We start from the raw sequence: 26,606 nt of genomic DNA on the forward strand, positions 1-26,606 counted from the left end.
GGGTAGAAAAGAGGTTAAAAAGAGGTTATATCTAACCTTCTACCCTAAAATATATTTTTGGTGTAAATTTCATGAAAATTCAAGAGGGTAGAAAAGAGGTTAGAAAAGAGGTTATATCTAACCTTCTACCCTAAAATATATTTTTGTCTGATTTACACTCATTTACGATGAAGAAGTCTCAACAAAACATTTACGAAGAAGAAGTCTTGACAAAACATTTACGAAGAAGAAGTCTTGACAAAACATTTACGAAGAAGAAGTCTTGACAAAACATTTACGAAGAAGTCTTGACAAAACATTTACGAAGAAGTCTTGACAAATTCAAGAGGGTAGAAAGGAGGTTAGAAAAGAGGTTATATCTAACCTTCTACCCTAAAATATATTTTTGTCTGATTTACACTCATTGACGATGAAGAAGTCTCAACAAAACATTTACGAAGAAGAAGTCTTGACAAAACATTTACGAAGAAGAAGTCTTGACAAAACATGAAAACATATATAATTTGTGAAAAGTGAAACATTATATAATGTTTTCGACCAAGAAGACTAACAATTTTCCGAATAAAAACTTCATTTATACTAAACATCTTCAGGGCTAGAAGGCACGAAGTGCCTGGAAGCCCCACTACCTTTTTTTTTTTTTTTTTTTTTTTTTTGAGTGAATTATGCATTATAGAGATTAAAAATCTGATTTGTGAAAACATCTCATCAGTTTCTAGCTAATTCAAAAATCTTTACTATCTTATTCGATTAAAATGAAAAGGGAATAGTTTCATTATGCTTTAAATGACAGCCTTATAATATAATCATAGTTTTCGCTCAATATGCAGCATTTTTTTTTCGAAATCTATGGTCAATATCCTAAATACTGATGAGTAGGGGTAATTTTAGCTAAAAGTGACACACCCGTGAAGGGTGTGATTACCGATCGGTAATTTCGACAGTTTAGAATTTAAAATTTTTTATGGAACTGTTGCGAGTTTCATAAAGAATTTAAGGAATATAAGCAAAGATTTGAATCAAAATCTTAGACCTAAGCCGCTCGATTCGCTCGCGGCTTTCTTTATTATTTTAAATTTGCATATTTCCATCAAAAGTTCATAAGGTAAAAAATTTCGTTTATTTTTACTAAGAAAAAAAAAGTTTTTGATAATAAATTTATTTTATTTCGAAAAAGTAGCAATAATCGTAAAAGGGTATTGATAGGCTTGCTAAAGTAACTAATTTTAGCTGTCAAATACTTTTGTATTTTGAAGTAAATTAGTATAAATTTGTTTTTACTTTTATTTCGAAAAAGTAACAATAATCGTAAAAGGGTATTGATAGGCTTGCTAAAGTAACTAATTTTAGCTGTCAAATACTTTTGTATTTTGAAGTAAATTAGTATAAATTTGTTTTTACTTTTATTTCGAAAAAGTAACAATAATCGTAAAAGGGTATTGATAGGCTTGCTAAAGTAACTAATTTTAGCTGTCAAATACTTTTGTATTTTGAAGTAAATTAGTATAAATTTGATATTATTTTAACTCCCTTTGAAAACCTCAATTTTCCATACAGAGGGAACGGGAATAGCATCCAATATTCCCTGAGAATGGTTGCGCATTCTCAGTTCCCTCTATATTTCGAACGAAGCTCTCATCGGTCTTTTTTTTAATACTAAACGTTTTTTCCCCTGTCACTTTTAGCTAAAATTTGGGTTTGCCAGTAGTAGATGAGTGCGGGTTGTGTGACTTTTTTTGTTACATCTATATATAGACGATGCATTAAAATATATTTATTTATAAATCATTAAAAAATTAACATTAATTTTAAAATAATTTATTTTTTTATCTTTTATAAAAGAAGCTATATATAGATGATGTCAGATATTCCGCGATTAATTAAACATTGTTTAAATCCTGAATGGGTTAAACTTCAATTTAAAAATGAAGATTGTGAATTATTAAATGAATATGAAAGCCAAATAAGCTAATGAGGTATAAATATAATGATAAAGAATATTTAATTTCATGGAATCAATGGAGTCATAATCAAAGACCTCATAAACGAGAAGAAGAAATTGAAAATAATGAAATGGAAATCATTGATGACATTAAAGAGGATGGAATTCCTAAATTTTGTAGAAAAACCTTTAGAACTAAGTTAGGAGCATATAAACGTAGAGTATTAAATCCTGAATATCTTAAACATTTATTTAAAAAGGAAGACTGTGAATTATTAAACGTTAATGATTATGAAAATGCAAAATCAAAACTGAGATATAAATATATTGGAAGTGATGAAAGATGCAAAGATAAAGATAAAGTTTATACAGTTTCATATAATAACTGGCACACGTTAGGATTAGAAAACATTTAGGAGATTATGGTAAAAGTTCTGAATTCTTTAAATCTAGTATATACGAGAGAGTAAAAGAAATTAGATATAATTATCATTCATGAATGAAAAATAAACTTTAAAAATTCATGTCTTACATTTATGAATAATTTATTTTTATTTTGTATGAAACCAATATTAAAAATTCATGTCTTACATTTATGAATAATTTATTTTTATTTTGTATGAAAATGAGTGTCAAAACTAACGATGTTAAAAAATTAGGATTCACAAACGAGGAAATAAAGGATATATTAGAGGAGGCAAGTTATGAAGTTAATAAATATTATTTAAGAAATTGTCAAAAATTCGCGGAGTTATTAAATGATTTAGATTATGATGGAAAAATGAATAAAGATGATGTTATAAATTTCTTATATCCTACATCTGAAGAAGAAAAACCTAAAGAACCTGATGTTTTCCCTGAATATTATGAAGAACGAATTAAAGATGATGAATATGATGAAATTGAAATTGAAAGACTGAAAAAAATAAGAGATGAAATAGATGAAAAAATTAAGGAATTAAGAGAAGTTGAAAAATATAATGAGAATGAAGTAGAGGGTTTAATGAATATCCCAGCTTCAGAATCAGAAGTTCAAAAATCACATGAGGAAAGATATAAAAATTACTTTTTGGAATCAACTAAAAATTTATTAGATGGTGATATTGACGAAACACTTTCAGAAGAAGGTACTAAATTTATTCATAAACATAAGCTTCAGTTTATTGACGATGAAGATTATCCATGTATATTACTTTCACCTCCTCTTGATTCTGAAAAATTCAAAAAAGCACTGAAAAATGTAACATATGCAACAAATACGATTAAGAAAGAAGACCATGATATTTACACAAATTATTATTTAAATAAATGTACAGGTGTTGATAAAGTTTTTGATTTGTTAGATAAAATATCAAAAGAAACAATTGGTACATATAAAATTTTATGTGATTGTGGTTTCATTGTTGAAGATACCGTTGATGTTTCATATGAAAGAACAGCTCCGAAGGAGGACGAAGTGGAAAAATCTATTCCATTCGTTATTAAGAACATAAAAGATATGAAAACCTATAAACATTATATTTATTCATTCATTTCAGAAAAAATGGAAGCAACACATAAATCATCTCGTCATCATTTCATAGCTATTCACACATTCCTTTTCAAAGTTGTGAAATTAAATAAGACAGGAATTAGATTTAATGTATCAGGGTACGCATTCTTGAGTAAATTAAAATGTATTCGTCACGTTGCAGATGATAAAAATTTATGTGTTCTTAATTCATTTTATGGACTTTAGCCCTGGACTTTAAAAAAAATAAACTTTATTTTTATATTCTAATTTTTTATTCTTACATAAATGAACAAAAACGGAACAGCTAAAATGAATGATAATCAAATTAGAGCAGAAGGTAGAAGGTTATTTAAACGCTTCTATAACATTCCTGATGGTGTTAATCCTAAAACTCGTAGAAGCTATTTAAATGAAGCCATAGATGCGTATGAAGGATTTAACATTTCATCAGAAAGTGAGAGGTTAGCAAGAATGTTAAACGTTAATATTGATTTCTATTATTGTGACCCTCAACCAGAAGACGTAGACATTAACAAGGTTGACTTCCCATTAGTGGAAACAATAATGATAGATCCAGAATTTGAAACAGTAAATATTTTATTAACACAGAGTCCATGTGGAAAACTTCACGCTGACAGAATAACAAACGTTGAAGCACTCACCGGCTATAAAGTTTGCCCATATTGTAAAGAAGAAGTATATTCTATCCGTGATGATCCAGAAAGGAAAAACCAAAGAAGATTTTTAAAACATTGTGAGAAATGTAAAGAAAATAATGGAAGATTAATTCAAGACGTTCAATTGCAAAAGACACAACAACCATATGCACCACATATCACGAAACAGAAGATATATCAATGGTTATTAGCACATAATTTGCAGGAATATTATAAACCAACAAGATATTATATTACTTTTGACTTCGAAACATTAGAGACTAAAGAAGAACTTCAACTTTCTGAGTGTGCAACTTTGAACGCTTACTTAAAACCATTTATGGTATCATCAACTGTTAAAATAAAGCCGCTTTGCGGCGAGGTCGTAGACCACGATAAAACATTTACGAGGAATTTTTGCTTAACATCAAGTGATTCGTTCATCTCTGATTGGATTGAATTTTTATTTTCAACCTGTTCATTAGTTGCTAAATCAAATATTGAACAATATGAAGAATTATTGAAGCAGCAAACGGACTCTTTAAGTCCTGAAGGTCTTTCAGACCAAACATTAAATGAAAAACAGAAGGAAGCATTTAAAGAGCTTTTAGATGAAGAATTTAATAAAGTGAATATCATTGGTTTTAATTCGGGAAAGTTTGATTTAAATTTAATTCTTCGTGATTTAAATACTGCAAAATGGAAGATAAAATCAATGCTGGGTTCTTCTTCTCAATTTAAGCAAGTCATAGTAAAGAAAACAAACTATCCATATGAATTGAGATTTATTGACATCAGAAATTATATAGCGGGTGGAACATTAGACCAATTCACTCAAGATTTCGGAAACAATAAATCACGTGTTAAATCCTTTTTCCCATATCAATTCATCACATGGGAGAATTACGAAGAAGAATTATATAAAAAGGAACCATTCACTCAAGATTCATTTTATTCAGCATTAACACAAGAAACAATATCCGATTCAGATTATCAAATATATCTCAATGATGCTAAAAACTTTAAGAATAGATTAGAATATTTTATTCATTATTGTAATAAAGACGTTGAAATTATGATTGACCCAATTGATAAAATTATTGAAGAAACATTTGTTTATAAAATTGACATGCTCCATAATCTTTCATTATCATCTAATGCATCAATGATTCGTTACGCTTTAGCATATAAAGACTTTAATCCTAACGAAACATATCCAGAAGAAGAAAATGTGGAATCAAGTTTTGAATTAACGAAAAAGTATTGGAAATATAAAATTGAATCATATAAGAAACAAGATGAAAAAGCAGAAAGAGATACCAAAAATAATGTTTCAATGGATGATTTTCAATACTATCACGATTTAATCCTTTCATCTAAATGCAAAATGTGTGGTAAAGCGTTTACATATGCAAATAAACCAACATTAGATAGAATCGATAATGAAAAACCACATACCAAAGATAATTGTCAGTTAATGTGTTGTTATTGTAATGTTATTAAATCAAATAAAGATGAAGACATTCAACGTTTAAGAATCAATTTAAGAAATTATGCATTAAAAAATAATTTACCAATGACTTTAGATTCAGTTGAAGCGTATCACATCCTCCGTAATGGAATTACTGGTGGTTTATCAAATGTTCAACATCGTGTTAATCTTAAAGGTATCACACATATTAATAAACTTTCATATAATCCAGAAACTAAAACAGTATCAAATGAGGACACTTCCAACATCATGACTCATTTCGTTGGTGTTGATTTCAATTCATTATATCCTTCATCATTTTCATCTAATCCTCATGATTTCATTCAATATACTGACCATAAAATGTATATGCCGGGAAGATTAAATGGAGTTATCATTTGTGATACAGCAACAAAGAAAGCAAAAGCACTGGGAATTATTAAGAAGAAAAATACTTTATTCGTGGCTGAAGTAAAGGGTCACATTGATGAAAAATACATTAATGATTACATTAACTTTTTACCGATAATAAGAAACTTAGATATTATCACAGATGAAAAAACAATTGGCAGTTTTATGTATAATTACATGAAATCAAACAATCTACCAGTTGACCAGAAACAGAGGAAATTAACTCAATTAGCATCAACACACAATCAATATCAACCATTTTCTTCTTATTATCTTTGGTATCTAATAGATAGATTTCATTTTATCATCGATGATATTCAATCAATTTTAACATTTACGAAAAACACTTGTTTTAATGAATTTGCGAACAAATTTATGAACGAAAGACAAAAGGCTGAATTAGAAGGAAATAAAGGAAAAAGTTTATTTTGCAAAATTTCACTTAATGGATCATATGGTTACGATGCAATGAATACACAAAATTACGCAAAGACTAAAATAATGAATGCACAGAAGGCACGCGTTGCATGTATGTCAAATAAGTTTAAAAACATAAGAGAAATAGGTGAAGATACATATCAAGTGATGCTTAAAGATAGATTTTATAGATGTGAAACATGTTTACAAGAGGCATTTTTTACTTTAGATAACGCAAAATACTGGTATTTGGTTTTCATTTATGATTTTATGTATAAATGCTTGGATGTTAATCGTTTTCATTTCATTGAAGGTGATACTGATTCATCTTATTGGGCAATCGCTGGCGACCCAAATCTTCCTAACACTCAAGCATTTCAAGCAATTGTTACCAATAAACAATTTTATGATAAAAACATTTTCAAATTCGCACCATTTGATTTCTTCTGTTTTGATGAGAAATTTAAACCTAAATTAAAGAATAAAGCTGAAGAAAAAGCACATGAGAAGAAGTTATTGGGTTTAGCAATTGAGAAACAAGGTGATAACATGGTTGCTTTATGTCCTAAATGTTATACATCATTCAACGGAATGATTGGTGAAGACTCCTTCAAAAAGATTGCACAAAAAATGAAAGGTATTAGTTTACGACAAAATAAACAATTAACACCTAAAAATTATTTGGATATAATAAATGATAAAGTGATATTTGATGGTCAAAATATTAATTTACAACTTAAAAATGGGTCAATGACTCGCTTAACAATCGGTAAGACTGCATTAACAGGAGCACACACTAAAGCTGTATGTTGTGAAAATGGATGTTGTATGCCATTTATTTAATGAATTGCCACAGAAGAGACAAAGAGGTGGGCACCCCTAAAACATTTATTTTATTTTTATATAAATGGATAACGTAGATTTAGAAATTTTAATTGATGATTTAGTATTAAATCAAAATTTTCTTAATTATTATGAATTAAAAGCATATCTCCAAAAATATAATAAAAATATAACGGGTGATGAAATGGGATATTATTATCAGTATTATAAAAATGAAATTTTGAAATATCATGATAAAATAATTTCTAAAATTAAAGACAAAATTAAAAATAATGAATATACAAAGGGAAAAAGTAAATCACAACTTAAACAGTTGAAAGATTTCAAAAATAAAGTATTAACTGAAGAAGATATTGATGAATTATATAAATTATATAATCCTGAACCGCAAAAGCCAAAAGAGAAAAGTTTGGAGGTTCAGCAGCTCATAAATGAAGCACAAGCTTTAATTTATGATTCATTAGTTAAACCATATTCAACCCGACTTTTAAATGAAGATCAACTTTTGGAATTCATCCTTCAACATAAACTTGAAGCGGGAAAGTATATCAAACCTTTATATACAGCATATTTAAAACAAATGAATAGAATACATCCAGAATTAATGAAAAAAGGAATGAAATCCAAAATCAAAGCAGATAAAATTAAACCACTTGCAACACCAAAACCTCCTTCAGTTAATCCTTCATCATTCACTTTATTATATCCATTTCAAACATTAAAGAAACAAAAAGATTTTAAAAAGGATTTCAAGATATTAAATAAACCAATTGACCCGAAAATTCAACCGTTAAAGGAAAAATTTAGTCGCCCTTCATTTGCACCTTCACCTTATTCATACGAAATCGATCATCTGGAATATTCAAAAGGAAAAGTTACTTATTTATTTGCCATTAACATTAACACTAGATATTTATATTGCATTCCGGTGAAAGGGAAAACAGAACAGGAAACAAGAAGAGCTATTCAATACTTACTAGATCATGAAAGAGTAGATAATATACGGGGTGATGGTGATAAAGGATTTCAGGCAGCTATGACTCATTATTTCCCACAAATTAATTTTTACTTTTCATCCTCTCCATATACGTTTCATAATAAAATAGTTGATGCGGTAATGAGAACTCTTAGAGATGCGTTAGGGGTTAACGGTCAGATATACTGGGATGGAAATCATGACTCCATCATACAGCAGTTAGTATATTATTACAATAATACATGGCATAGAACTATTAACATGAAACCGATGGAAATGAAAAATGATATTTCAAAAGAATGGGAATATATTAGAAAGCAAATGGAAAGGTTGAATGATGTTAAACGTGAACAAATTAATTCAGGGCTCATGAATTTTAAACAAGGGGATAAAGTTTTGATTCATCTCGATTATGGAAAAACTGATAAATCAATGACAAAAAGAAGACGAAGATTTGACACAATGGCTGAATTTGTTAGATATATTAACGGTAATGCATTAGTTGAGGTTAACAATAAATTAATAGAAATTCCGATTTATTTTATTACTCCATTATATTTAAATAATATTTAAATTTTTTTTATTTCGTAAGAAATGAGTGACAACGAAGCAGCCAAGAGTCCAGACGATGAATATAAAAAGAAACTAAACAGAATTAAATCAAAAATATGCTATTACAAAAAGAAGCTGCAATGTGGTGGTGTTGAAAATGATGAAATAATCGAAAAATTAGAAACTTACCGTTCAATCCTTAAACTGAGTGAAGCAAAAATAAAAGAATTTAATAGAATAAATAAATTGATTGGAAGAGATGAATTTAATAAAGATGAATTTTTAAACTCTATCCAAATTTAATTTTTATTCCTCTTCGACAACATCTCTCTTTCCATCATTACTGCATAACCACATTTTCTCAGTTTTAGTGGTTTGTTATTTTTAACATGTTCTTGCATCATTTTTATCATTTCCTCCCTTGTTATGATTCGTGGTAAATTTTGAGCTTGTGGGGTATTCATTTATATAAAAATAAAAATTTAAATTATGCCGTTCTAAAGTTTGTGACAACAGTCACTGTGTGACGAGACCTGAAGGTCTTGACATTTTGACAACAACACAGGTTATTCAATAATGAATTAATTATTGAAGAACTGAAGGTGCTACCATGTTACCAGGTCATTTAACTCATGACATTTTGACAACAACACAGGAGGAAGGCAGTTATGACTTATTTTTGAAGAACTGAAGGTGCTACCATGTTACCATGTGCTACCAGGTCATTTAACTTCTCTGAAAAAATGAGACAACATGACATTTTGACAACAACACAGGAGGAAGGCAGTTATGACTTATTTTTGAAGAACTGAAGGTGCTACCATGTTACCATGTGCTACCAGGTCATTTAACTCATGACATTTTGACAACAACACAGGAGGAAGGCAGTTATGACTTATTTTTGAAGAACTGAAGGTGCTACCATGTTACCATGTGCTACCAGGTCATTTAACTTCTCTGAAAAAATGAGACAACATGACATTTTGACAACAACACAGGAGGAAGGCAGTTATGACTTATTTTTGAAGAACTGAAGGTGCTACCATGTTACCAGGTCATTTAACTCATGACATTTTGACAACAACACAGGAGGAAGGCAGTTATGACTTATTTTTGAAGAACTGAAGGTGCTACCATGTTACCATGTGCTACCAGGTCATTTAACTTCTCTGAAAAAATGAGACAACATGACATTTTGACAACAACACAGGAGGAAGGCAGTTATGACTTATTTTTGAAGAACTGAAGGTGCTACCATGTTACCAGGTCATTTAACTCATGACATTTTGACAACAACACAGGAGGAAGGCAGTTATGACTTATTTTTGAAGAACTGAAGGTGCTACCATGTTACCATGTGCTACCAGGTCATTTAACTTCTCTGAAAAAATGAGACAACATGACATTTTGACAACAACACAGGAGGAAGGCAGTTATGACTTATTTTTGAAGAACTGAAGGTGCTACCATGTTACCAGTCATTTAACTCATGACATTTTGACAACAACACAGGAGGAAGGCAGTTATGACTTATTTTTGAAGAACTGAAGGTGCTACCATGTTACCATGTGCTACCAGGTCATTTAACTTCTCTGAAAAAATGAGACAACATGACATTTGACAACAACACAGAGGAAGGCAGTTATGACTTATTTTTGAAGAACTGAAGGTGCTACCATGTTACCTGTGCTACCAGGTCATTTAACTCATGACATTTTGACAACATTTACGAAAATATGATGCAGTCCAAAAATAAAGTTAGTTTTAAAATTATTTTTATTTTTTTATTCCTATATAAATGACAACAACAAACAACAACAGCAACTATATCGTTTCTGATGAAAAAGTTATTGATTCATTAGTTGAGGAATTAGTTGTGGCAGAACTAAAACCCTCAACGAAAGAATTGGTGAAAACAAGATTGATTTACATAACTACCTCAAACATGATGGAGGAGAGAGGAAAACTGGTACAGCTTTATTAGTAAATAAATTTCAAATTTAACGATTATAGATGTTGATATCAATAAATCGTACAATGATGAATTTAAAGAAACAGTTAGAAAAGACATTCTATCAAAACTTTCGATAAAGATGTTATCGTTAAAACCGCTTCAGGAGGTCTTCACATTTATTGCAACACTAATTTCTTCTATGCAGTTCGAACAGAATGATTAAATGTTATTCCTGCAATGATTATGATATTGATATCATGACTTCAATGGATGATTCAAAACGTTCATTAGTGGTTATGGCTGATTCAGAGTTCGAAAGAATGCAACAACCAATCAATACATACTCATTCATTCGTGGAAGTTATGATTCAACATTAACTAGAACGTGAATGATATATTAAATGATTTGAATATTAAGGTAAGGTTGAACAAAGAACGAAGAAATAAAGAGTATAATGAATGAAAACAAAGATGTAAACATTGACGATAAACTTGCCCAGAGCATAGTTGATGGCATCAGTGATTTTGAAGTACATAATGACGGTGGAAACATGAATTTGGAAAAAGAAATAACATTATTCACACTGTTTCAAGCTATTAATTCGTTACCTAATCATTTAATTAATGAAGCATACGATAACGTTTATAACTTCTGCAGTTTAACTGAAAATGCAAAAAGTAATTTTGAAAAAGCACGTGGTAGATATGCACATTTAATGACTTCTCCATTTGTTTTGGTGAAGATTCTAAAACTTTATCAAAAGGAATATTATGATGAATATGTTTTACCTTTATTACGTAAGCCAAAAATAACATTTGATATCAAACTTGATGACTCGTTTTTGATAACAGATATTAGACGCAAGGCTGAAAATCATCAGTATAAAAACAGTTCTGAAGTCATTGAGGATTTATCACGTGTAATCCGTTTTGTAGATTGTGGAAACAAATACTTCATTCAGAAAGATTACAACATCCACGACAAAATGAATCAAATATCATTCGTTCTTCAATCAAACATGAAAGAGTCACTCAAAATGATTAAATTATTTAAAGAAGAAGGTAAAACAATAACAGCATGGGATGTACTACTAAATCAATTGTCTTCATTAACCGTTAAGGGTGTTTGCTTTAAATCTGATTCCCCAGATGTTTTCTCAACGTTTCAGGGTTATAAATACAACGTTCTCGAAAAAGTAGATTACTCAAAAATTGAGATGTTTATGAATTTCATTAAAGAAGCCATTTGTGATAATAACGATGAAGTGTATAAATACCTTCTCGGCTGGATTGCATCAATGATTCAACATCCTGGAATCAAGAATGAAACAGCAATTATTTTGAAAGGACTTCAGGGAACAGGTAAAAACAGATTTACAGACATTATTTCTGAACTCCTCGCCGGTTATTCATGTAAAAACATTACTGAAATAAGTGAGCTAACGGGTAATTTCAATTCAGTAGTTGAGAATAAAATGTTTCTTGTACTTAATGAACTCAAGAATGTAGGTGAAGACAGACTTGCAAACTTCAACGCTTTGAAATCAATTATAACGGATAATGAGATTAGAATTAATGAAAAGAATCAACCCAGAAGAACTGCACAGAACGTTGCTAATTTCATTTTCGTAACTAATAACGTCTACCCTGTCAAAATTGAAGTTGGAGACAGAAGATACGTAGTTTTAAGAGTTAATGGTAAATTCAAGGGTCAATTTGATTACTTCAAGAATTTAATGGATTCATGCACAAAGGAATTTTATGATAACCTTTTAACATATTTTATAAATTACGACCTTTCATCATTTAATGTACGAATCATTCCGATGACTGAAGCCAAACAAGATTTAATCGAGTTATCAACAAATCCTTTAGATGCATGGATAAATACACATTATGATGAATTGTGTACAGGTATGACGTGTGAAAATGCTCTATTCTGCAAACCATCAGACATGAAAGACAAGAATTTCCAAATGAGTATTAAGGATAAATGTGATAGGAAACATAGAAGAATAGACGGTAAACAAACATGGTGTTATGTTTTGAAAGAAGAAATGAAAGGATTATATAAACAGGTTGAACCAAACGATAATGAGGATTCATTTACTGACGATGAAATACCTGTAAATGAGCCGCTAACGGACTCTTTGAGTCCTGAAGGTCTTTCAGACCGAAGCGGCGAGACCTGAAGGTCTAGCTTTATAAAGTATGATTTGAATTTATTTTTGCATTAATCCTCCTATGTTGTTGTCAAAATGTCAAGACCTTCAGGTCTCGTCACACAGTGACTGTTGTCTCATTTTTTCAGAGAAGTTAAATGACCTGGTAGCACATGGTAACATGGTAGCACCTTCAGTTCTTCAATAATGAATTAATTATTGAATAACCTGTGTTGTTGTCAAAATGTCATGTTGTCTCATTTTTTCAGAGAAGTTAAATGACCTGGTAGCACATGGTAACATGGTAGCACCTTCAGTTATTCAAAAATAATTAATTATTGAATAACCTGTGTTGTTGTCAAAATGTCATGAGTTAAATGACCTGGTAGCACATGGTAACATGGTAGCACCTTCAGTTCTTCAATAATTAATTCATTATTGAATAACCTGTGTTGTTGTCAAAATGTCATGTTGTCTCATTTTTTCAGAGAAGTTAAATGACCTGGTAGCACATGGTAACATGGTAGCACCTTCAGTTATTCAAAAATAATTAATTATTGAATAACCTGAAACCATGAGACTTTGTCTCCGGACTCTTTGAGTCACTTAACGTAAACATTAACGTAAACATTATTTTTGGTCATTTATGACAAAAATATATGGTTCATTTACTCACAATATTTTTGTACAAAACGACCCCAAACTTTTAACTTCTTTTCTGCAGCTTCAAATGCTATCTTAGCGAGTTCATATTCTCTAAATTCTCTCTTTAAATCTTCTTGTTCCCATTGGTCTAGTTCGTATGAAGAATCTCTATAACCATAACATATCTCACGTTCATGTTCTAATTGTTTTTCGCACATTTTTCCAACTTCTTCTTCAAACAAAGGTTTAGCATTCTCTACTGTATCTTCAAGTTCTTCTTCATCTAATTTCTCATGAATTTTCTTGTCTATGGAGTCCATAATATCTTTGACATAAAATGCATACTTTACAGAGCACCATTCAGCAACAAAATGAACGAGGTCAGGATGTATGTAAATACCTTTGAATTCATTCATGACACCCTTTGTAAGCTCATAAAATGCTTGTTTTGAGGTCGAGCCACTTTTGGCTCCACCGTATTCGTTCATCCAAAACTCAAGAATTTCCTGCATTTTAGTACTATTGAGAAATCTGTTTAAATGGTTTAACCTTCCCGCTTCTCTTGCCATCTTTGTTGCATTAATGTAACCATCCTTGTCTCTACGTAAGACTTCAATACCGTTATAAGTGCCTTTTGTGAATGTTTCACCATTAGATTTGTTCGTGAATGTTTTTGCTTCGACTGACATTTCTGTTCTTACATACAAAATAAAAAAAATAAATAAAAATAATTTTAAAACTAATGAAATTAATTATTTTTGGACTGAATTCATTGAACTCTATACCATGCATAAACTGTCATAAATGGTGGCATGTAATCTTTACTTTGTCCCGTTGTTTGCGTATATCCTGAAACGAAATGTGTATGGTTTCCTTCTCCCTGAGTGTCACTCCAGTAACAATTTATGGCAAACTTAACGTCGTCTTTAACATCATATCCTTTACCTTTTGTCATTCCTGACCAATCCCAATATCTATGTTTATGCCAACCTGCTTGAGATGTACTTAAATCTATGTAGTGACTGTGTGCAGGTAAATTTTCACCTGAAATCGTTTTACTTCCACCTGTTTCCTTTGATGAGTTAGCACAATACAAAAACCTGTCAACTATTTGTTGCCATGCACCAACACCAAACATTACTTGAGGACCTCTTGCATCCATAGATGTATAAATAGAACCTACTGGGTTCATTAAATCAAACATATGAGATATTATAGGATTGTCTCTTTTGAACTTAAAATATAGTGTAACTATTTCAGGTTTCTTCTGGTTTGTGTCAGAATATTTTTTATAATATAATCTTATGTTTTCAGGGTAGGTAAAGTCTTGACTATAATATTTATTTCTGTCATCTTCATAATAGTATACTATTCTCGTTTTTTCTATTGCATTATATCTTTTATATCTATAATAATCTAAATATAATGTTAGCTTTTGTTCATCTACATGTGGTGTTCTGACATCATCTCCATTGTCATAATAATATGGTGCTGGAGCTAGGTTAGACAATGTCATATCTGTCATTTCATAAACTCTTAAATATTTCTTTTGTTCGTCTCCATATAAGTTTAAGTAACAGTTGTTGTCTAATGGAACTTTAACTTGTGTACCATCATTCTTTATATAACCTACATACATTTCATTGTTATTTTTCGGAATGAGTTTATACCGTATACCATTTTTTAAGGAGTGTACAAACTCCCATCTAAAATATTTGTTTTCTTCATTGACAGTAAAGTCACCAACAATAGTTTCAATATTTTTTGTTGTTCCTATCAAACTTTGGTATATTTCGTTAACATAAGTTTTATCTGCTTTCTTCATTAATTCATCGTTAACATAAGTTTTGTCTGCTTTAAGGTCTAAACATCCTGAAACCCACCCTGTATCGGCTTTAGTTTTTAAAATTTTTGATGTCCGTTCATGATACCATTCAACCTTTTCTTTAATTTCATTATCTTTTTCGTTAACATATTCCTTATCTGCTTTCTTCATTAACACACTAGCCACACATTCCTCATCTGCTTTCTTCATTAATTCATCGTTAACATATGTTTTATCTGCTTTCTTCATTAATTCATCGTTAACATATGTTTTATCTGCTTTCTTCATTAATTCATCGTTAACATATGTTTTATCTGCTTTCTTCATTAATTCATCGTTAACATATGTTTTATCTGCTTTCTTCATTAATTCATCGTTAACATATTCCTTATCTGCTTTCTTCATTATGTCATTTAGGAAACCTTTTATGAATTCCTCATTTAAATTAAATCTTCCAATCTTCAAAACTTTAGGAAATGCATTTAATGCGTAATATCTCTGTTCTTCTGGTGGAATTGATGTTATATCATCCGTTATTCCTTTAATTTTTGAATTCATAAATAAAATTTCTTTTATATTTGATATCACCGCTCCACCTTTGCAAACGAATTCGAAATGGTCATTTTTCAATACTATCTCCAAATCTCCATATTTCAACCTTTGTGTTTGTTCTGCCGTCTTTGAATTATATGCATATGTGGCGTATGTAATGGTTTGTGCCTTAAGTTGTTGTGGTTGCTGTTGTTTAATCATTTATTACGATTTAAAAATAAATATTTAATCTGTTATCTCATCAGCTATTTTCTCTATTTGAAAAGTCCATAATATTTCATTCATGAATTCTAAATCACAATCAAATAGGTCAGTTATTCTAAATTTAATATTTGATAAATCTTTTGAATGAAGAATAAATGAATTCCCGGATAATTGAAACGGATATAAAAAGAAAATATGTTTAAGTTGATGGATAAAATGTTTGAATTGATGGGTAAGAGTTAGGTCTAATGTTTGATGTGAAAATCTCATTGGGGTATTAACTTTATCACATTTGATTAAAATGAAATTGGAACCAGTGTCAGAATACAAAACATCCCCAACATCTTTTTCAAAATTTAATATCCCCAACAATGAACGAAGACGAGGAGTACAAAATTTAATTTTCAGCGGAAATTTAATAAGATTATTTATTTCATCAAGTTCAAAAAGTTTATCAGGTTTTGATTTAAAATTTTCTTTATACCATACGATAAATGATTCATTTAAATAACTTAAAATCATGTTAATATCCCATTTCGTTATCACATTATTTATATACATATCATATGTTTTAGGTCTACACCCGCCGCTATGCGGCTCATGGTCATCTTTAATAAATGATATATAATCCGAAGGGTCTAAAAGAATGGGATTAAATTTACCACTCACAGAAACGAGAGTAACATTATAAATTCCACTAACTGTTAAATTTAATTCACAGTTATTATTCGAAATAATATTGATAATTGACATTTTTTATTACGATTAAAAATATGGTAAAGCGTTATTTTCCAGTGATAAATAAAACTAGAATAAGATTACCTCAAGAATTCATAAATTCAACGAATAAGAAATTCATTCATGTTATAAATTTTAGTGTTTCAGAAAATATGAGTCAATGTCATATTCATCAACAGGTTATATTTCACTTCATTCAAATTTGGTTCAATCAAACCCATATAATGACCATTTCATAAGATTTTCAGATGGTATTTAAAAATGTAATTGATAGATTAAAATATGAACAGATTGACAATATCGAATTTTTGGAATTTTGGTTTAAATATCCCGATGGAAAAAAGATTGAAGTTAAAGATAAAGCAGATACTATAACAAAAACAATTACAATGACCGATCCAGATAGTGGGGAACAAAAAGAATAAAACAAACGATAGAAACTGGTGAAAGGTCAATTATTATTGATTATGATTCAAAGGATTATTATTCGATAATGTTAATGCTTGAATATTAAATAGCCTTAACAAAGAATTTTTCAAGTGATATTTTATATTCATCAACTATTTTATTATAAATATCATTATATGTTAAATGTAGTTCAGTTGTTCCGTTCTTTGATATCTTAATTGTGCTAATATCCTTTATAGGATTTATTTTTGCAACTGTTCCGCAGCATGAAACCTATCATCTATGAAATATTGAATCTTCACGTCTGAATCTTGAACATCACAAAGAATGGCGATAATGTGAATTAATGATTCATAAGGTAAAATAATTAAACCGGATTGGTCAATTAAATTTATTATTGAATCATAATTATCAGTTATGATATCGCGATATATTTTCATTAATTCAGAATTAATGTCTATTTTATATGACGCATTGCGACTGGAATCGTAGATTCCTGGGTTATCAAGTGGTGGGGGGTATGTTGGATAAGTGGGAATTTCAACAGGTTCTTTACCGGGTTCAGATAAAATGATTGGGTCTCCATTCTCATGGTTTTCTTCATTCTCCTCATTCTTCGGTAAGTCACGAGTTAATAAATTTGGTTGAGTTGCTGACCTTGTTAATTCAGGACTAACATTAACTTTAACATTTTGAATAATTCGTGATTTATCATCATTTACGTTATAACCAACCGTAATCTCTGCTTTTGCGTTAGTGTTCTTTTGACTAGTGAAACGTCTTCTCATTTATAATCGAATAAAAAAAATATATTTAAACTTTTATTTTGCTGGAACTTTTGAATCTATTATTCCCTGTATTTGTTCATGAAGTTGATTTTTAGCATTTTCATCGAAATTAATAGACCTAATATATTCATTAATTGCATTCTTATAATCAACTGATTTCTCAAATTTTCTTTTATCTGATTCCTTAACTAAATCATAAGTTAAACCACGTTGCTGATATAATGGTTTCTTAATTAAATCTTTGAATGCTTGAGATAAAGCACCTGATGCAATTCTTGCTACTATAATTGGTTGGAATTGCTGTTTAAGTTCATCTTTAACATTTGCGAAAACTGGATCGAATAAAGCAACTTTAAAGAATTTCTTAGCTGAAATTTCAGGTCTAATATTTGCATATTGACCATCGAACTGATTAGAATATCGTGGTAATCCATCCGGTCCCTCTTCAATAGCATTTAATTCTTCATTGAAATAAGAATATGGATTATGACGGTATGAATTAATTGGACCATGTTCACCTTCTCCAATGTATTGTTTAACAGCTTTTCCATTTTCATCAAATTGCATAGGATAACGTTCATTATATGCTTTACGTTTAGGATAATTCGTCATTGTTAATTTATACCCATTTATGACTTTAATATTTCCTTGACCATCAGTAACAAAGACTTCATTTATACCATCAGGTTTTCCAGTTGGACCCGTAATGTCTGCTTCGTGTGCTTCCCAATTTGGACCTTTGCGTTTGGCATATGCTTGAGCTTCTGGTAATGTTAAAACGTTTCTCATTTGTTTAACATCCTTTTGAAGACCGGCAACAATGTGGACTAATTCTTTCATTCCGTCTGGAACTTTCATAGTTCTATTATATGCACCCTTTTTGTTTGTTCCTTGTTTTAATGGAACCTGTAGAAGATTTGCAATTTCTGTCATGTTTAATTATAAATAAAAAATAAAAATTAATATAAAAAGTTATTCGAATTTAATGGAACCTTTATTTAAATCAACTATTATTTTTCCATGTTCTCCTAATTGTTGATATTGTGTGTAAAGTTCATTAATGCTCATTGGTAAATTCACTTGATAAAGCATAACGTTCAACTGTTGACGACTAAACCCACTGAAAATGAAAAGGGTGGACAGATTTGATTTAATGTTTGTGCTTAATGCTTTGAAATATTGAACCGCCATAAAGAATGAACACTGAATGTGTCGACATTGAGTTAATAATTGATTAAAATATGATTTCTCATTAGTTATTAGTTTTGATTTCACGGCATCATCTAGAAAAATTAGTGAATGCAAAAATTCTTTATCAAAATTTGAAATAGAAAGTGTTTCAAATAATTCATCCCGTTGTTTATCAATAATTTTATCCTCTAATCCTTGCTTCTTGATTGTATTATATAACTCTTTATACATTAAAAAGTTTTTCAAATAATCTTCTGCTTCTTCTTGTGATAAATAAATAATTGGAATTTTGATTAAATGTTTTAAAGATTCAAATGTATCATCTGAAGGTAAACCTGAACGGTTGATATAAATTAACACATGTGAATAGGGTGAAGTGTTAGCAATAATGATAATTTGTTTTAATATCGTTAATGTTTTACCTTTATTTTGTTTACCAATTGCTGCAGTGATTGAATTTAAGTAACATTCAGAATATGGAATTTTCATTAATTTTTCCTTAGATAGAGCATTTTTATTATCACTCACATGCTTCATTAATCATATCATCTACGTATGTATTATATACTCCTGCTAATTCTTCAGAATTTAAATCCATTTAATCAAAAATAAATTTATAATTTTAAACATTTCTATTCATCAATATTTCATCATATGAACTTCTATACTGTGGTGGTGTACCTGTTGGATGATATTTCAAACCTTCATCCGGTGTCCATGTCCAATATGTAGTCCTAGTAAACCAAACCTGAGGAGGATTTGTCACCTTTGAACAGTAAGTGTCATTTACACCCTGAATGATTGGATAAGCTTTCACTTGTACTGTAACTTGTGAGTTGAAAGTTTCTAATCCATCAAAGAATATACCCGCTCCATCACGTTGAACTGGAATAGTGCATAAGAATGAAGTTTGGTCTTTCCATGTTCTAGCTAATGGCGTGCCATCATCATCATTCAGTGGTCTAGTTAATGAGTCCTCGTATTCTTCCGTGCATTCATTCACTCCATCTAAATCAGAAGCTTGAAGCATACGTGTAAAGAATATGTCACCCACTGTGGTCATCGCTTGATCGGGGAAGTTTCTGGAATCTATAGTGACCTGAAGACCTCGAAGCATTGGATTTTCTAAAACTGTTCTTTGCATTGCATTCTTCGGAAATGTTAACACAACATCCGTAACATTATGCAGAGCGTATGAGAAATCAGAGCTGATACCTTCAGGAGTGATGCAACCTCCATTTAGTGAACGAACGTCAATATGTTGAGCTGGAATCATGAATGGATCTTCCTTACTGAATAAACGTGGTATTGCTTTAACTGATTCTTCAATTAAACCATATCCTGGTGTAATACATTTATCCTCTAAAACTTCCATCTTTGTGCATGAAATAATAACGTCTTCAACTGTTGCGTCAGCAGATGTAGTGGCTAAGCTTGTAATTAATTTGGCAGGAAGTCCGATTTGTTGGAATTTGCGATCATATTTATAAACATGATTCATAATCTTTTCATAATTTTCATCAGTTATCTTTTCATAAACGTAATTTTGTAAATCAGCAACTCTTAACGGGTCAACCTGACAAAATACTAAAGTATCCCTGAAAACATAATATTTAAGAATGATTTCACCAAATGATTTAGGATAATCATCGAACGCTTGAAATGCTAACAAATCGTTTATCGGAATAATCATATCAAAAGTGATATCAACTTCTTCATTTGCTCTCTTGAAAACTTCTGAGGGGTCAATATATTTACCACATACTGAGTTATCATATTTTTGAACATTGTTATATAATGAATGAACAAACTTTTTAACTTTCCTTTCTGATTTTGGTTTATATGTTGCAAATGCAAAAGATTCACGGGCGCAATCCATCTGAAGATAACCGGCATCACCTCTTTCGGTTTCTACTTCTAATTGTTTAAAGCTTTGATTTGATGATTTGTAACCAACGAATAAACGCATGCATTTAAAAGCGGCATCACATGTGAAAGCTTTATTTGAAACTAGAGTTACTTTAACTTTGCGTTTAATATATGTGTCACCTAATTGGTTCACATCATGAGCTGGATTTGTAATTCTTAAATGAGTTTGTTTATCATCAAAATATGGAGCATCAGAGTCATAGCATGAACTTTCAAGTTCTCTATAATATCTTCTACCGTCATTCTTTGCGAATATTTCATTTATCTTTTCGAATGAATGAAATACATTTCCATTAATTGGTTTAGTGTTTGGCACCAAATAGTTAGTCGTCATTTATGATGAAATAAAAAATCAAAATTAAAAGATGAAAATGAATTTTTAATTTTAATGAAATAATCAACTATGGCTGCAGGATTCTTTAAAAAGTTATGGGATAAAGTAAAAAGAGGAGCGCATAAAGTTTGGGAAACAATGAAGAAGGGAGCAAATTGGATATTTAAGAATAAAGAAGCAATTAGTGACGTTGCAGAACAAATAGCACCTAATGTTCCGGTAAGGGAAGTATTAAATAAAGGAGATAAAGTTTATCAAAGACTTCAACCGATATTGAGATAAAAATAATATTTATTTTTCCACTACTTTCCTCCTATTTTATTAAGTATTCCTTCAGCAATTCCACCAATTGCGTTACCTGCTTGTGCTCCCATTGCCGGATTACCTGCTTTAGTACCTAATACCCCACCAATTATAGTTCCTGCCGTTTTCGCTACTGGTGCCAAAAAGTTTGCAACGGGTTTTATTATTTTCTGATGAACCCAACTTGCTGCTTTCTTTATTCCTTCCCATAACTTTTTAAAGAATCCTGCTGCCATTTCTGATTTAATATTAATTAAAAAATATATTTCATCACTTATATTTTAATTTTTATTTAATGATAAATGAAACCAATATTAAAAATAAATGAAACAGAGAAGGAAGAAATAAATGAAAGTGAGGATGTTCAAAATAAAATAAACATTGTTAAACCCATTACTGAAACAAAAATTTTTTCATCTGTTGAAGAATTTAATGACTATTATGCTAATAATAAAAAATTATTTGAAGAATTGACAACATGTAAATTGAATAAAATGTTTAAAATTGATGGATTCAAAATTTCAAAAATAAAAGGTGTTGTTAGTTTGAAATCTATTCCTCAATCAAGAATCACCTCATTAATGAAAATTGATGATTTAACAAAAAGAATAGAAATTATTGAAGAAAGAATGAATCAAATAATTGATTTCATAAATTCAAATAATCATTAGTTTCTTAAAGTTCTATGTTGATTCTGAGACATGAATTTTTAAAGTTTATTTTTCATTCATGAATGATAATTATATCTAATTTCTTTTACTCTCTCGTATATACTAGATTTAAAGAATTCAGAACTTTTACCATAATCTCCTAAATGTTTTCTAATCCCTAACGTGTGCCAGTTATTATATGAAACTGTATAAACTTTATCTTTATCTTTGCATCTTTCATCACTTCCAATATATTTATATCTCAGTTTTGATTTTGCATTTTCATAATCATTAACGTTTAATAATTCACAGTCTTCCTTTTTAAATAAATGTTTAAGATATTCAGGATTTAATACTCTACGTTTATATGCTCCTAACTTAGTTCTAAAGGTTTTTCTACAAAATTTAGGAATTCCATCCTCTTTAATGTCATCAATGATTTCCATTTCATTATTTTCAATTTCTTCTTCTCGTTTATGAGGTCTTTGATTATGACTCCATTGATTCCATGAAATTAAATATTCTTTATCATTATATTTATACCTCATTAGCTTATTTTGGCTTTCATATTCATTTAATAATTCACAATCTTCATTTTTAAATTGAAGTTTAACCCATTCAGGATTTAAACAATGTTTAATTAATCGCGGAATATCTGACATCATCTATATATAGCTTCTTTTATAAAAGATAAAAAAATAAATTATTTTAAAATTAATGTTAATTTTTTAATGATTTATAAATAAATATATTTTAATGCATCGTCTATATATAGATGTAACAAAAAAAGTCACACAACCCGCACTCATCTACTACTTTTGCCAATACTGATTGCTTTGCATTCATATCTCTTACATTTTCTATACCCACATCACTATTCATTGCTATTCCTATCTTTTTCATTTTTGTTTGTTTCTCATAATTTCTCAAAAAACACGATAACTTGATATTTGTAAATATCATACTTTATAACGTAAATAAGAACTTGACCTATTAAGAAAAGCAGTAATGAAAAGAAAATCTGAAATTCATAAAAATTACAAGTTTCTGATGACAATTAGCTTAATTAAACCAGGTACAAGATTATATAATTGTATTTTCTATCCAATTATCCATATAATATCTTATCCAGAAAAAAAAACTTGATCAATACCAAATGATTTTTTAACTAGTAAATAAAGTATTTTCTTTACACACACATTGTATATCATAGTTTTTTTTTTGGTTTCGCAAAACATCCAAAAACAAATATGCTATAAAAGTGACAATTTTAGCAAAACGAAACCCTTAGATAATTTGATTAATCGAAAATAGTAAAGGAACTTCGAAACGTGCTTTGTAATCAAGTGAACAGTGATTTAAATATACCATTAGGAAATAGTTAGAGATACTAACTTTAATTGAAAACCGTTGAAAGTGAATATTTTTTTTAGGAATTTGAGAGCACTTGCTGATATTTATTATCTAATTGGGAAGACAAATAAAGCATATATTGTTGATTGATAAGTCAATAGGGAAAGTTCAATAATCTCTTTTGTGAGAATTTTGATCAAAGAAAAAAAATTTTTGAATGATGATCGATCAGGATCAATCCAATTTTTGGATTTTGAAATCTGCGTCTTATCAAAAGCAGAAAGATCAACGTGCATCTCGCTCATCACTATGCAATAGATCAAATAATTGGGAAATCAATTGTTGATATAAGGTAGTCACAAAATCTAAGTAGTGAGTCTCTCAAAAATTGAACCGTACTCCATACAAAATTTGTGTACCCTCACTACTTAGATTTTGTGGCCTTCAATTGAGAGGTTAGTTTTGATAGAGCACGTTATAAAATTAAAAGGGAAAAATAAATAAAATTTAAACATTTAATTATATATAATGTAAGGAGTGTAATTCCAAATTTTCTAAAAACTATTCAAATTTGAGCATTTTTTTGGAAATAGTAAATCTAATATGTACATCTAATAACAACATGATTCATCACCTTTTCAAGCTCTGCAGTCAATTTTTTGAAATTTGATTGAAATAAATGTAGCAAAAATTACATTTCATTAGATAATATATGGGTTTCTCTGGAAACTGGCTGATAAATTTTAAATTTTGTCCAATCAACATGAATGCATTGAGAAATTTGGATTGATTTTGTGGTAGAATCTGTAACAATTCAACCATGTATAAATGGATTATGTAATCATTATGAAATGTTAGTGTTAGAGTTCAAAAGAAACAGAATGAGTGGAAATCAAACACAATCTGAATAATTTTAAAGGTATACAATCTTTAAGTTTGTATTTTGAATTCTACATATATGATTGTGTAATTCGTTCTTTCAAATTTTCGGATTCAGGCATGTTTTGATAAAATTCATTCCCAAAAACGTCAATTAACAATTAAATTTAGTGTATTTTAAATAGATATACGTATTATATTTTATAAATTATATTAAATTCGCAAAATTTTAAGTTTTAAACAAAAATAAAAAATGTTCAAAATATGAGATTATGCATAGGATATTAAAATTTACATGTTAGCAATTTTTTTGAATTGCTTTCAATTTTCATATTGAAATTTTTAAAACTCGGTAAACAACTTCTTTATGTCTAGAAAATTCTATCTTGCCTTTTATTTTTTTCTCGCTGTGAAACGTATTCGGTCATTTTTTTAAAAATTAATTTTTTGTTAGAGATAAGAGCTAAAACTCGGTAAACAACTTCTTTATGTCTAGAAAATTCTATCTTGCCTTTTATTTTTTTCTCGCTGTGAAACGTATTCGGTCATTTTTTTAAAAATTAATTTTTTGTTAGAGATAAGAGCTAAAACTCGGTAAACAACTTCTTTATGTCTAGAAAATTCTATCTTGCCTTTTATTTTTTTCTCGCTGTGAAACGTATTCGGTCATTTTTTTAAAATTAATTTTTTGTTAGAGATAAGAGCTAAAACTCGGTAAACAACTTCTTTATGTCTAGAAAATTCTATCTTGCCTTTTATTTTTTTCTCGCTGTGAAACGTATTCGGTCATTTTTTTTTAAAAATTAATTTTTTGTTAGAGATAAGAGCTAAAACTCGTAAACAACTTCTTTATGTCTAGAAATTCTATCTTGCCTTTTATTTTTTTCTCGCTGTGAAACGTATTCGGTCATTTTTTTAAAAATTAATTTTTTGTTAGAGATAAGAGCTAAAACTCGGTAAACAACTTCTTTATGTCTAGAAAATTCTATCTTGCCTTTTATTTTTTCTCGCTGTGAAACGTATTCGGTCATTTTTTTAAAAATTAATTTTTTGTTAGAGATAAGAGCTAAAACTCGCGTAAACAACTTCTTTATGTCTAGAAAATTCTATCTTGCCTTTTATTTTTTTCTCGCTGTTGAAACGTATTCGGTCATTTTTTTAAAAATTAATTTTTTGTTAGAGATAAGAGCTAAAAATCGGTAAACAACTTCTTTATGTCTAGAAAATTCTATCTTGCCTTTTATTTTTTTCTCGCTGTGAAACGTATTCGGTCATTTTTTTAAAAATTAATTTTTTGTTAGAGATAAGAGCAAAACTCGGTAAACAACTTCTTTATGTCTAGAAAATTCTATCTTGCCTTATTTTTTTCTCGCTGTGAAACGTATTCGGTCATTTTTTTTAAAAATTAATTTTTGTTAGAGATAAGAGCTAAAACTCGGTAAACAACTTCTTTATGTCTAGAAAATTCTATCTTGCCTTTTATTTTTTTCTCGCTGTGAAACGTATTCGGTCATTTTTTTAAAAATTAATTTTTTTTAGAGATAAGAGCTAAAACTCGGTAAACAACTTCTTTATGTCTAGAAAATTCTATCTTGCCTTTTATTTTTTTCTCGCTGTGAAACGTATTCGGTCATTTTTTTAAAAATTAATTTTTTGTTAGAGATAAGAGCTAAAACTCGGTAAACAACTTCTTTATGTCTAGAAAATTCTATCTTGCCTTTTATTTTTTTTCTCGCTGTGAAACGTATTCGGTCATTTTTTTAAAAATTAATTTTTTGTTAGAGATAAGAGCTAAAACTCGGTAAACAACTTCTTTATGTCTAGAAAATTCTATCTTGCCTTTTATTTTTTTCTCGCTGTGAAACGTATTCGGTCATTTTTTTAAAAATTAATTTTTTGTTAGAGATAAG

The 26,606-nt window shown here is 29.4% G+C and overlaps 10 protein-coding genes across 10 annotated transcripts, besides 4 other annotated features; 5 read left to right on the forward strand and 5 right to left on the reverse strand.

Moving 5' to 3' along the window:
- Nucleotides 1–656: part of a mobile genetic element that runs on past the window's edge.
- Nucleotides 657–873: 217 nt separating this feature from the next.
- Nucleotides 874–1,703: a mobile genetic element.
- Nucleotides 1,704–2,529: 826 nt separating this feature from the next.
- Nucleotides 2,530–19,731: a mobile genetic element.
- TVAGG3_0909150 (uncharacterized protein) lies at nt 2,568–3,223 on the forward strand (the record flags this gene model as incomplete). Its single annotated transcript, XM_051251724.1, has 1 exon — nt 2,568–3,223. A coding segment is annotated over one exon (656 nt), but the record flags the coding sequence as incomplete, so codon positions are not given.
- On the forward strand, nt 3,741–5,120 carry TVAGG3_0909160 (DNA/RNA polymerase superfamily; the record flags this gene model as incomplete). The annotated part of the gene is made up of 1 exon (XM_051251725.1): nt 3,741–5,120. A coding segment is annotated over one exon (1,380 nt), but the record flags the coding sequence as incomplete, so codon positions are not given.
- On the forward strand, nt 5,241–6,450 carry TVAGG3_0909170 (DNA/RNA polymerase superfamily; the record flags this gene model as incomplete). Its single annotated transcript, XM_051251726.1, has 1 exon — nt 5,241–6,450. A coding segment is annotated over one exon (1,210 nt), but the record flags the coding sequence as incomplete, so codon positions are not given.
- Nucleotides 8,371–8,802, forward strand: TVAGG3_0909180 (uncharacterized protein; the record flags this gene model as incomplete). Its single annotated transcript, XM_051251727.1, has 1 exon — nt 8,371–8,802. One exon carries the CDS (start codon nt 8,371–8,373, stop codon nt 8,800–8,802), a length of 432 nt encoding a protein of 143 aa, XP_051077301.1.
- TVAGG3_0909190 (uncharacterized protein) lies at nt 11,452–12,927 on the forward strand (the record flags this gene model as incomplete). Its single annotated transcript, XM_051251728.1, has 1 exon — nt 11,452–12,927. The coding sequence occupies one exon, from the start codon at nt 11,452–11,454 to the stop codon at nt 12,925–12,927; it is 1,476 nt and encodes a 491-aa protein (XP_051077302.1).
- TVAGG3_0909200 (uncharacterized protein) lies at nt 13,566–14,231 on the reverse strand (the record flags this gene model as incomplete). The annotated part of the gene is made up of 1 exon (XM_001312031.1): nt 13,566–14,231. The coding sequence occupies one exon, from the start codon at nt 14,229–14,231 to the stop codon at nt 13,566–13,568; it is 666 nt and encodes a 221-aa protein (XP_001312032.1).
- Nucleotides 14,608–16,120, reverse strand: TVAGG3_0909210 (phage tail repeat-like family; the record flags this gene model as incomplete). The annotated part of the gene is made up of 1 exon (XM_051251729.1): nt 14,608–16,120. A coding segment is annotated over one exon (1,513 nt), but the record flags the coding sequence as incomplete, so codon positions are not given.
- On the reverse strand, nt 18,683–18,990 carry TVAGG3_0909220 (uncharacterized protein; the record flags this gene model as incomplete). Its single annotated transcript, XM_051251730.1, has 1 exon — nt 18,683–18,990. A coding segment is annotated over one exon (308 nt), but the record flags the coding sequence as incomplete, so codon positions are not given.
- Nucleotides 19,732–20,315: 584 nt separating the features above from the next.
- Nucleotides 20,316–21,511, reverse strand: TVAGG3_0909230 (uncharacterized protein; the record flags this gene model as incomplete). The annotated part of the gene is made up of 1 exon (XM_051251731.1): nt 20,316–21,511. A coding segment is annotated over one exon (1,196 nt), but the record flags the coding sequence as incomplete, so codon positions are not given.
- A 302-nt stretch (nt 21,512–21,813) lies between these two features.
- On the reverse strand, nt 21,814–22,050 carry TVAGG3_0909240 (N-acetylmuramoyl-l-alanine amidase family; the record flags this gene model as incomplete). Its single annotated transcript, XM_001312030.1, has 1 exon — nt 21,814–22,050. One exon carries the CDS (start codon nt 22,048–22,050, stop codon nt 21,814–21,816), a length of 237 nt encoding a protein of 78 aa, XP_001312031.1.
- Nucleotides 22,051–26,357: 4,307 nt separating this feature from the next.
- Nucleotides 26,358–26,606: part of a mobile genetic element that runs on past the window's edge.

This window comes from Trichomonas vaginalis, chromosome I (assembly GCF_026262505.1).
Source record: "Trichomonas vaginalis G3 chromosome I, whole genome shotgun sequence".
NCBI classification, from domain to species: Eukaryota; Parabasalia; order Trichomonadida; family Trichomonadidae; genus Trichomonas; species Trichomonas vaginalis.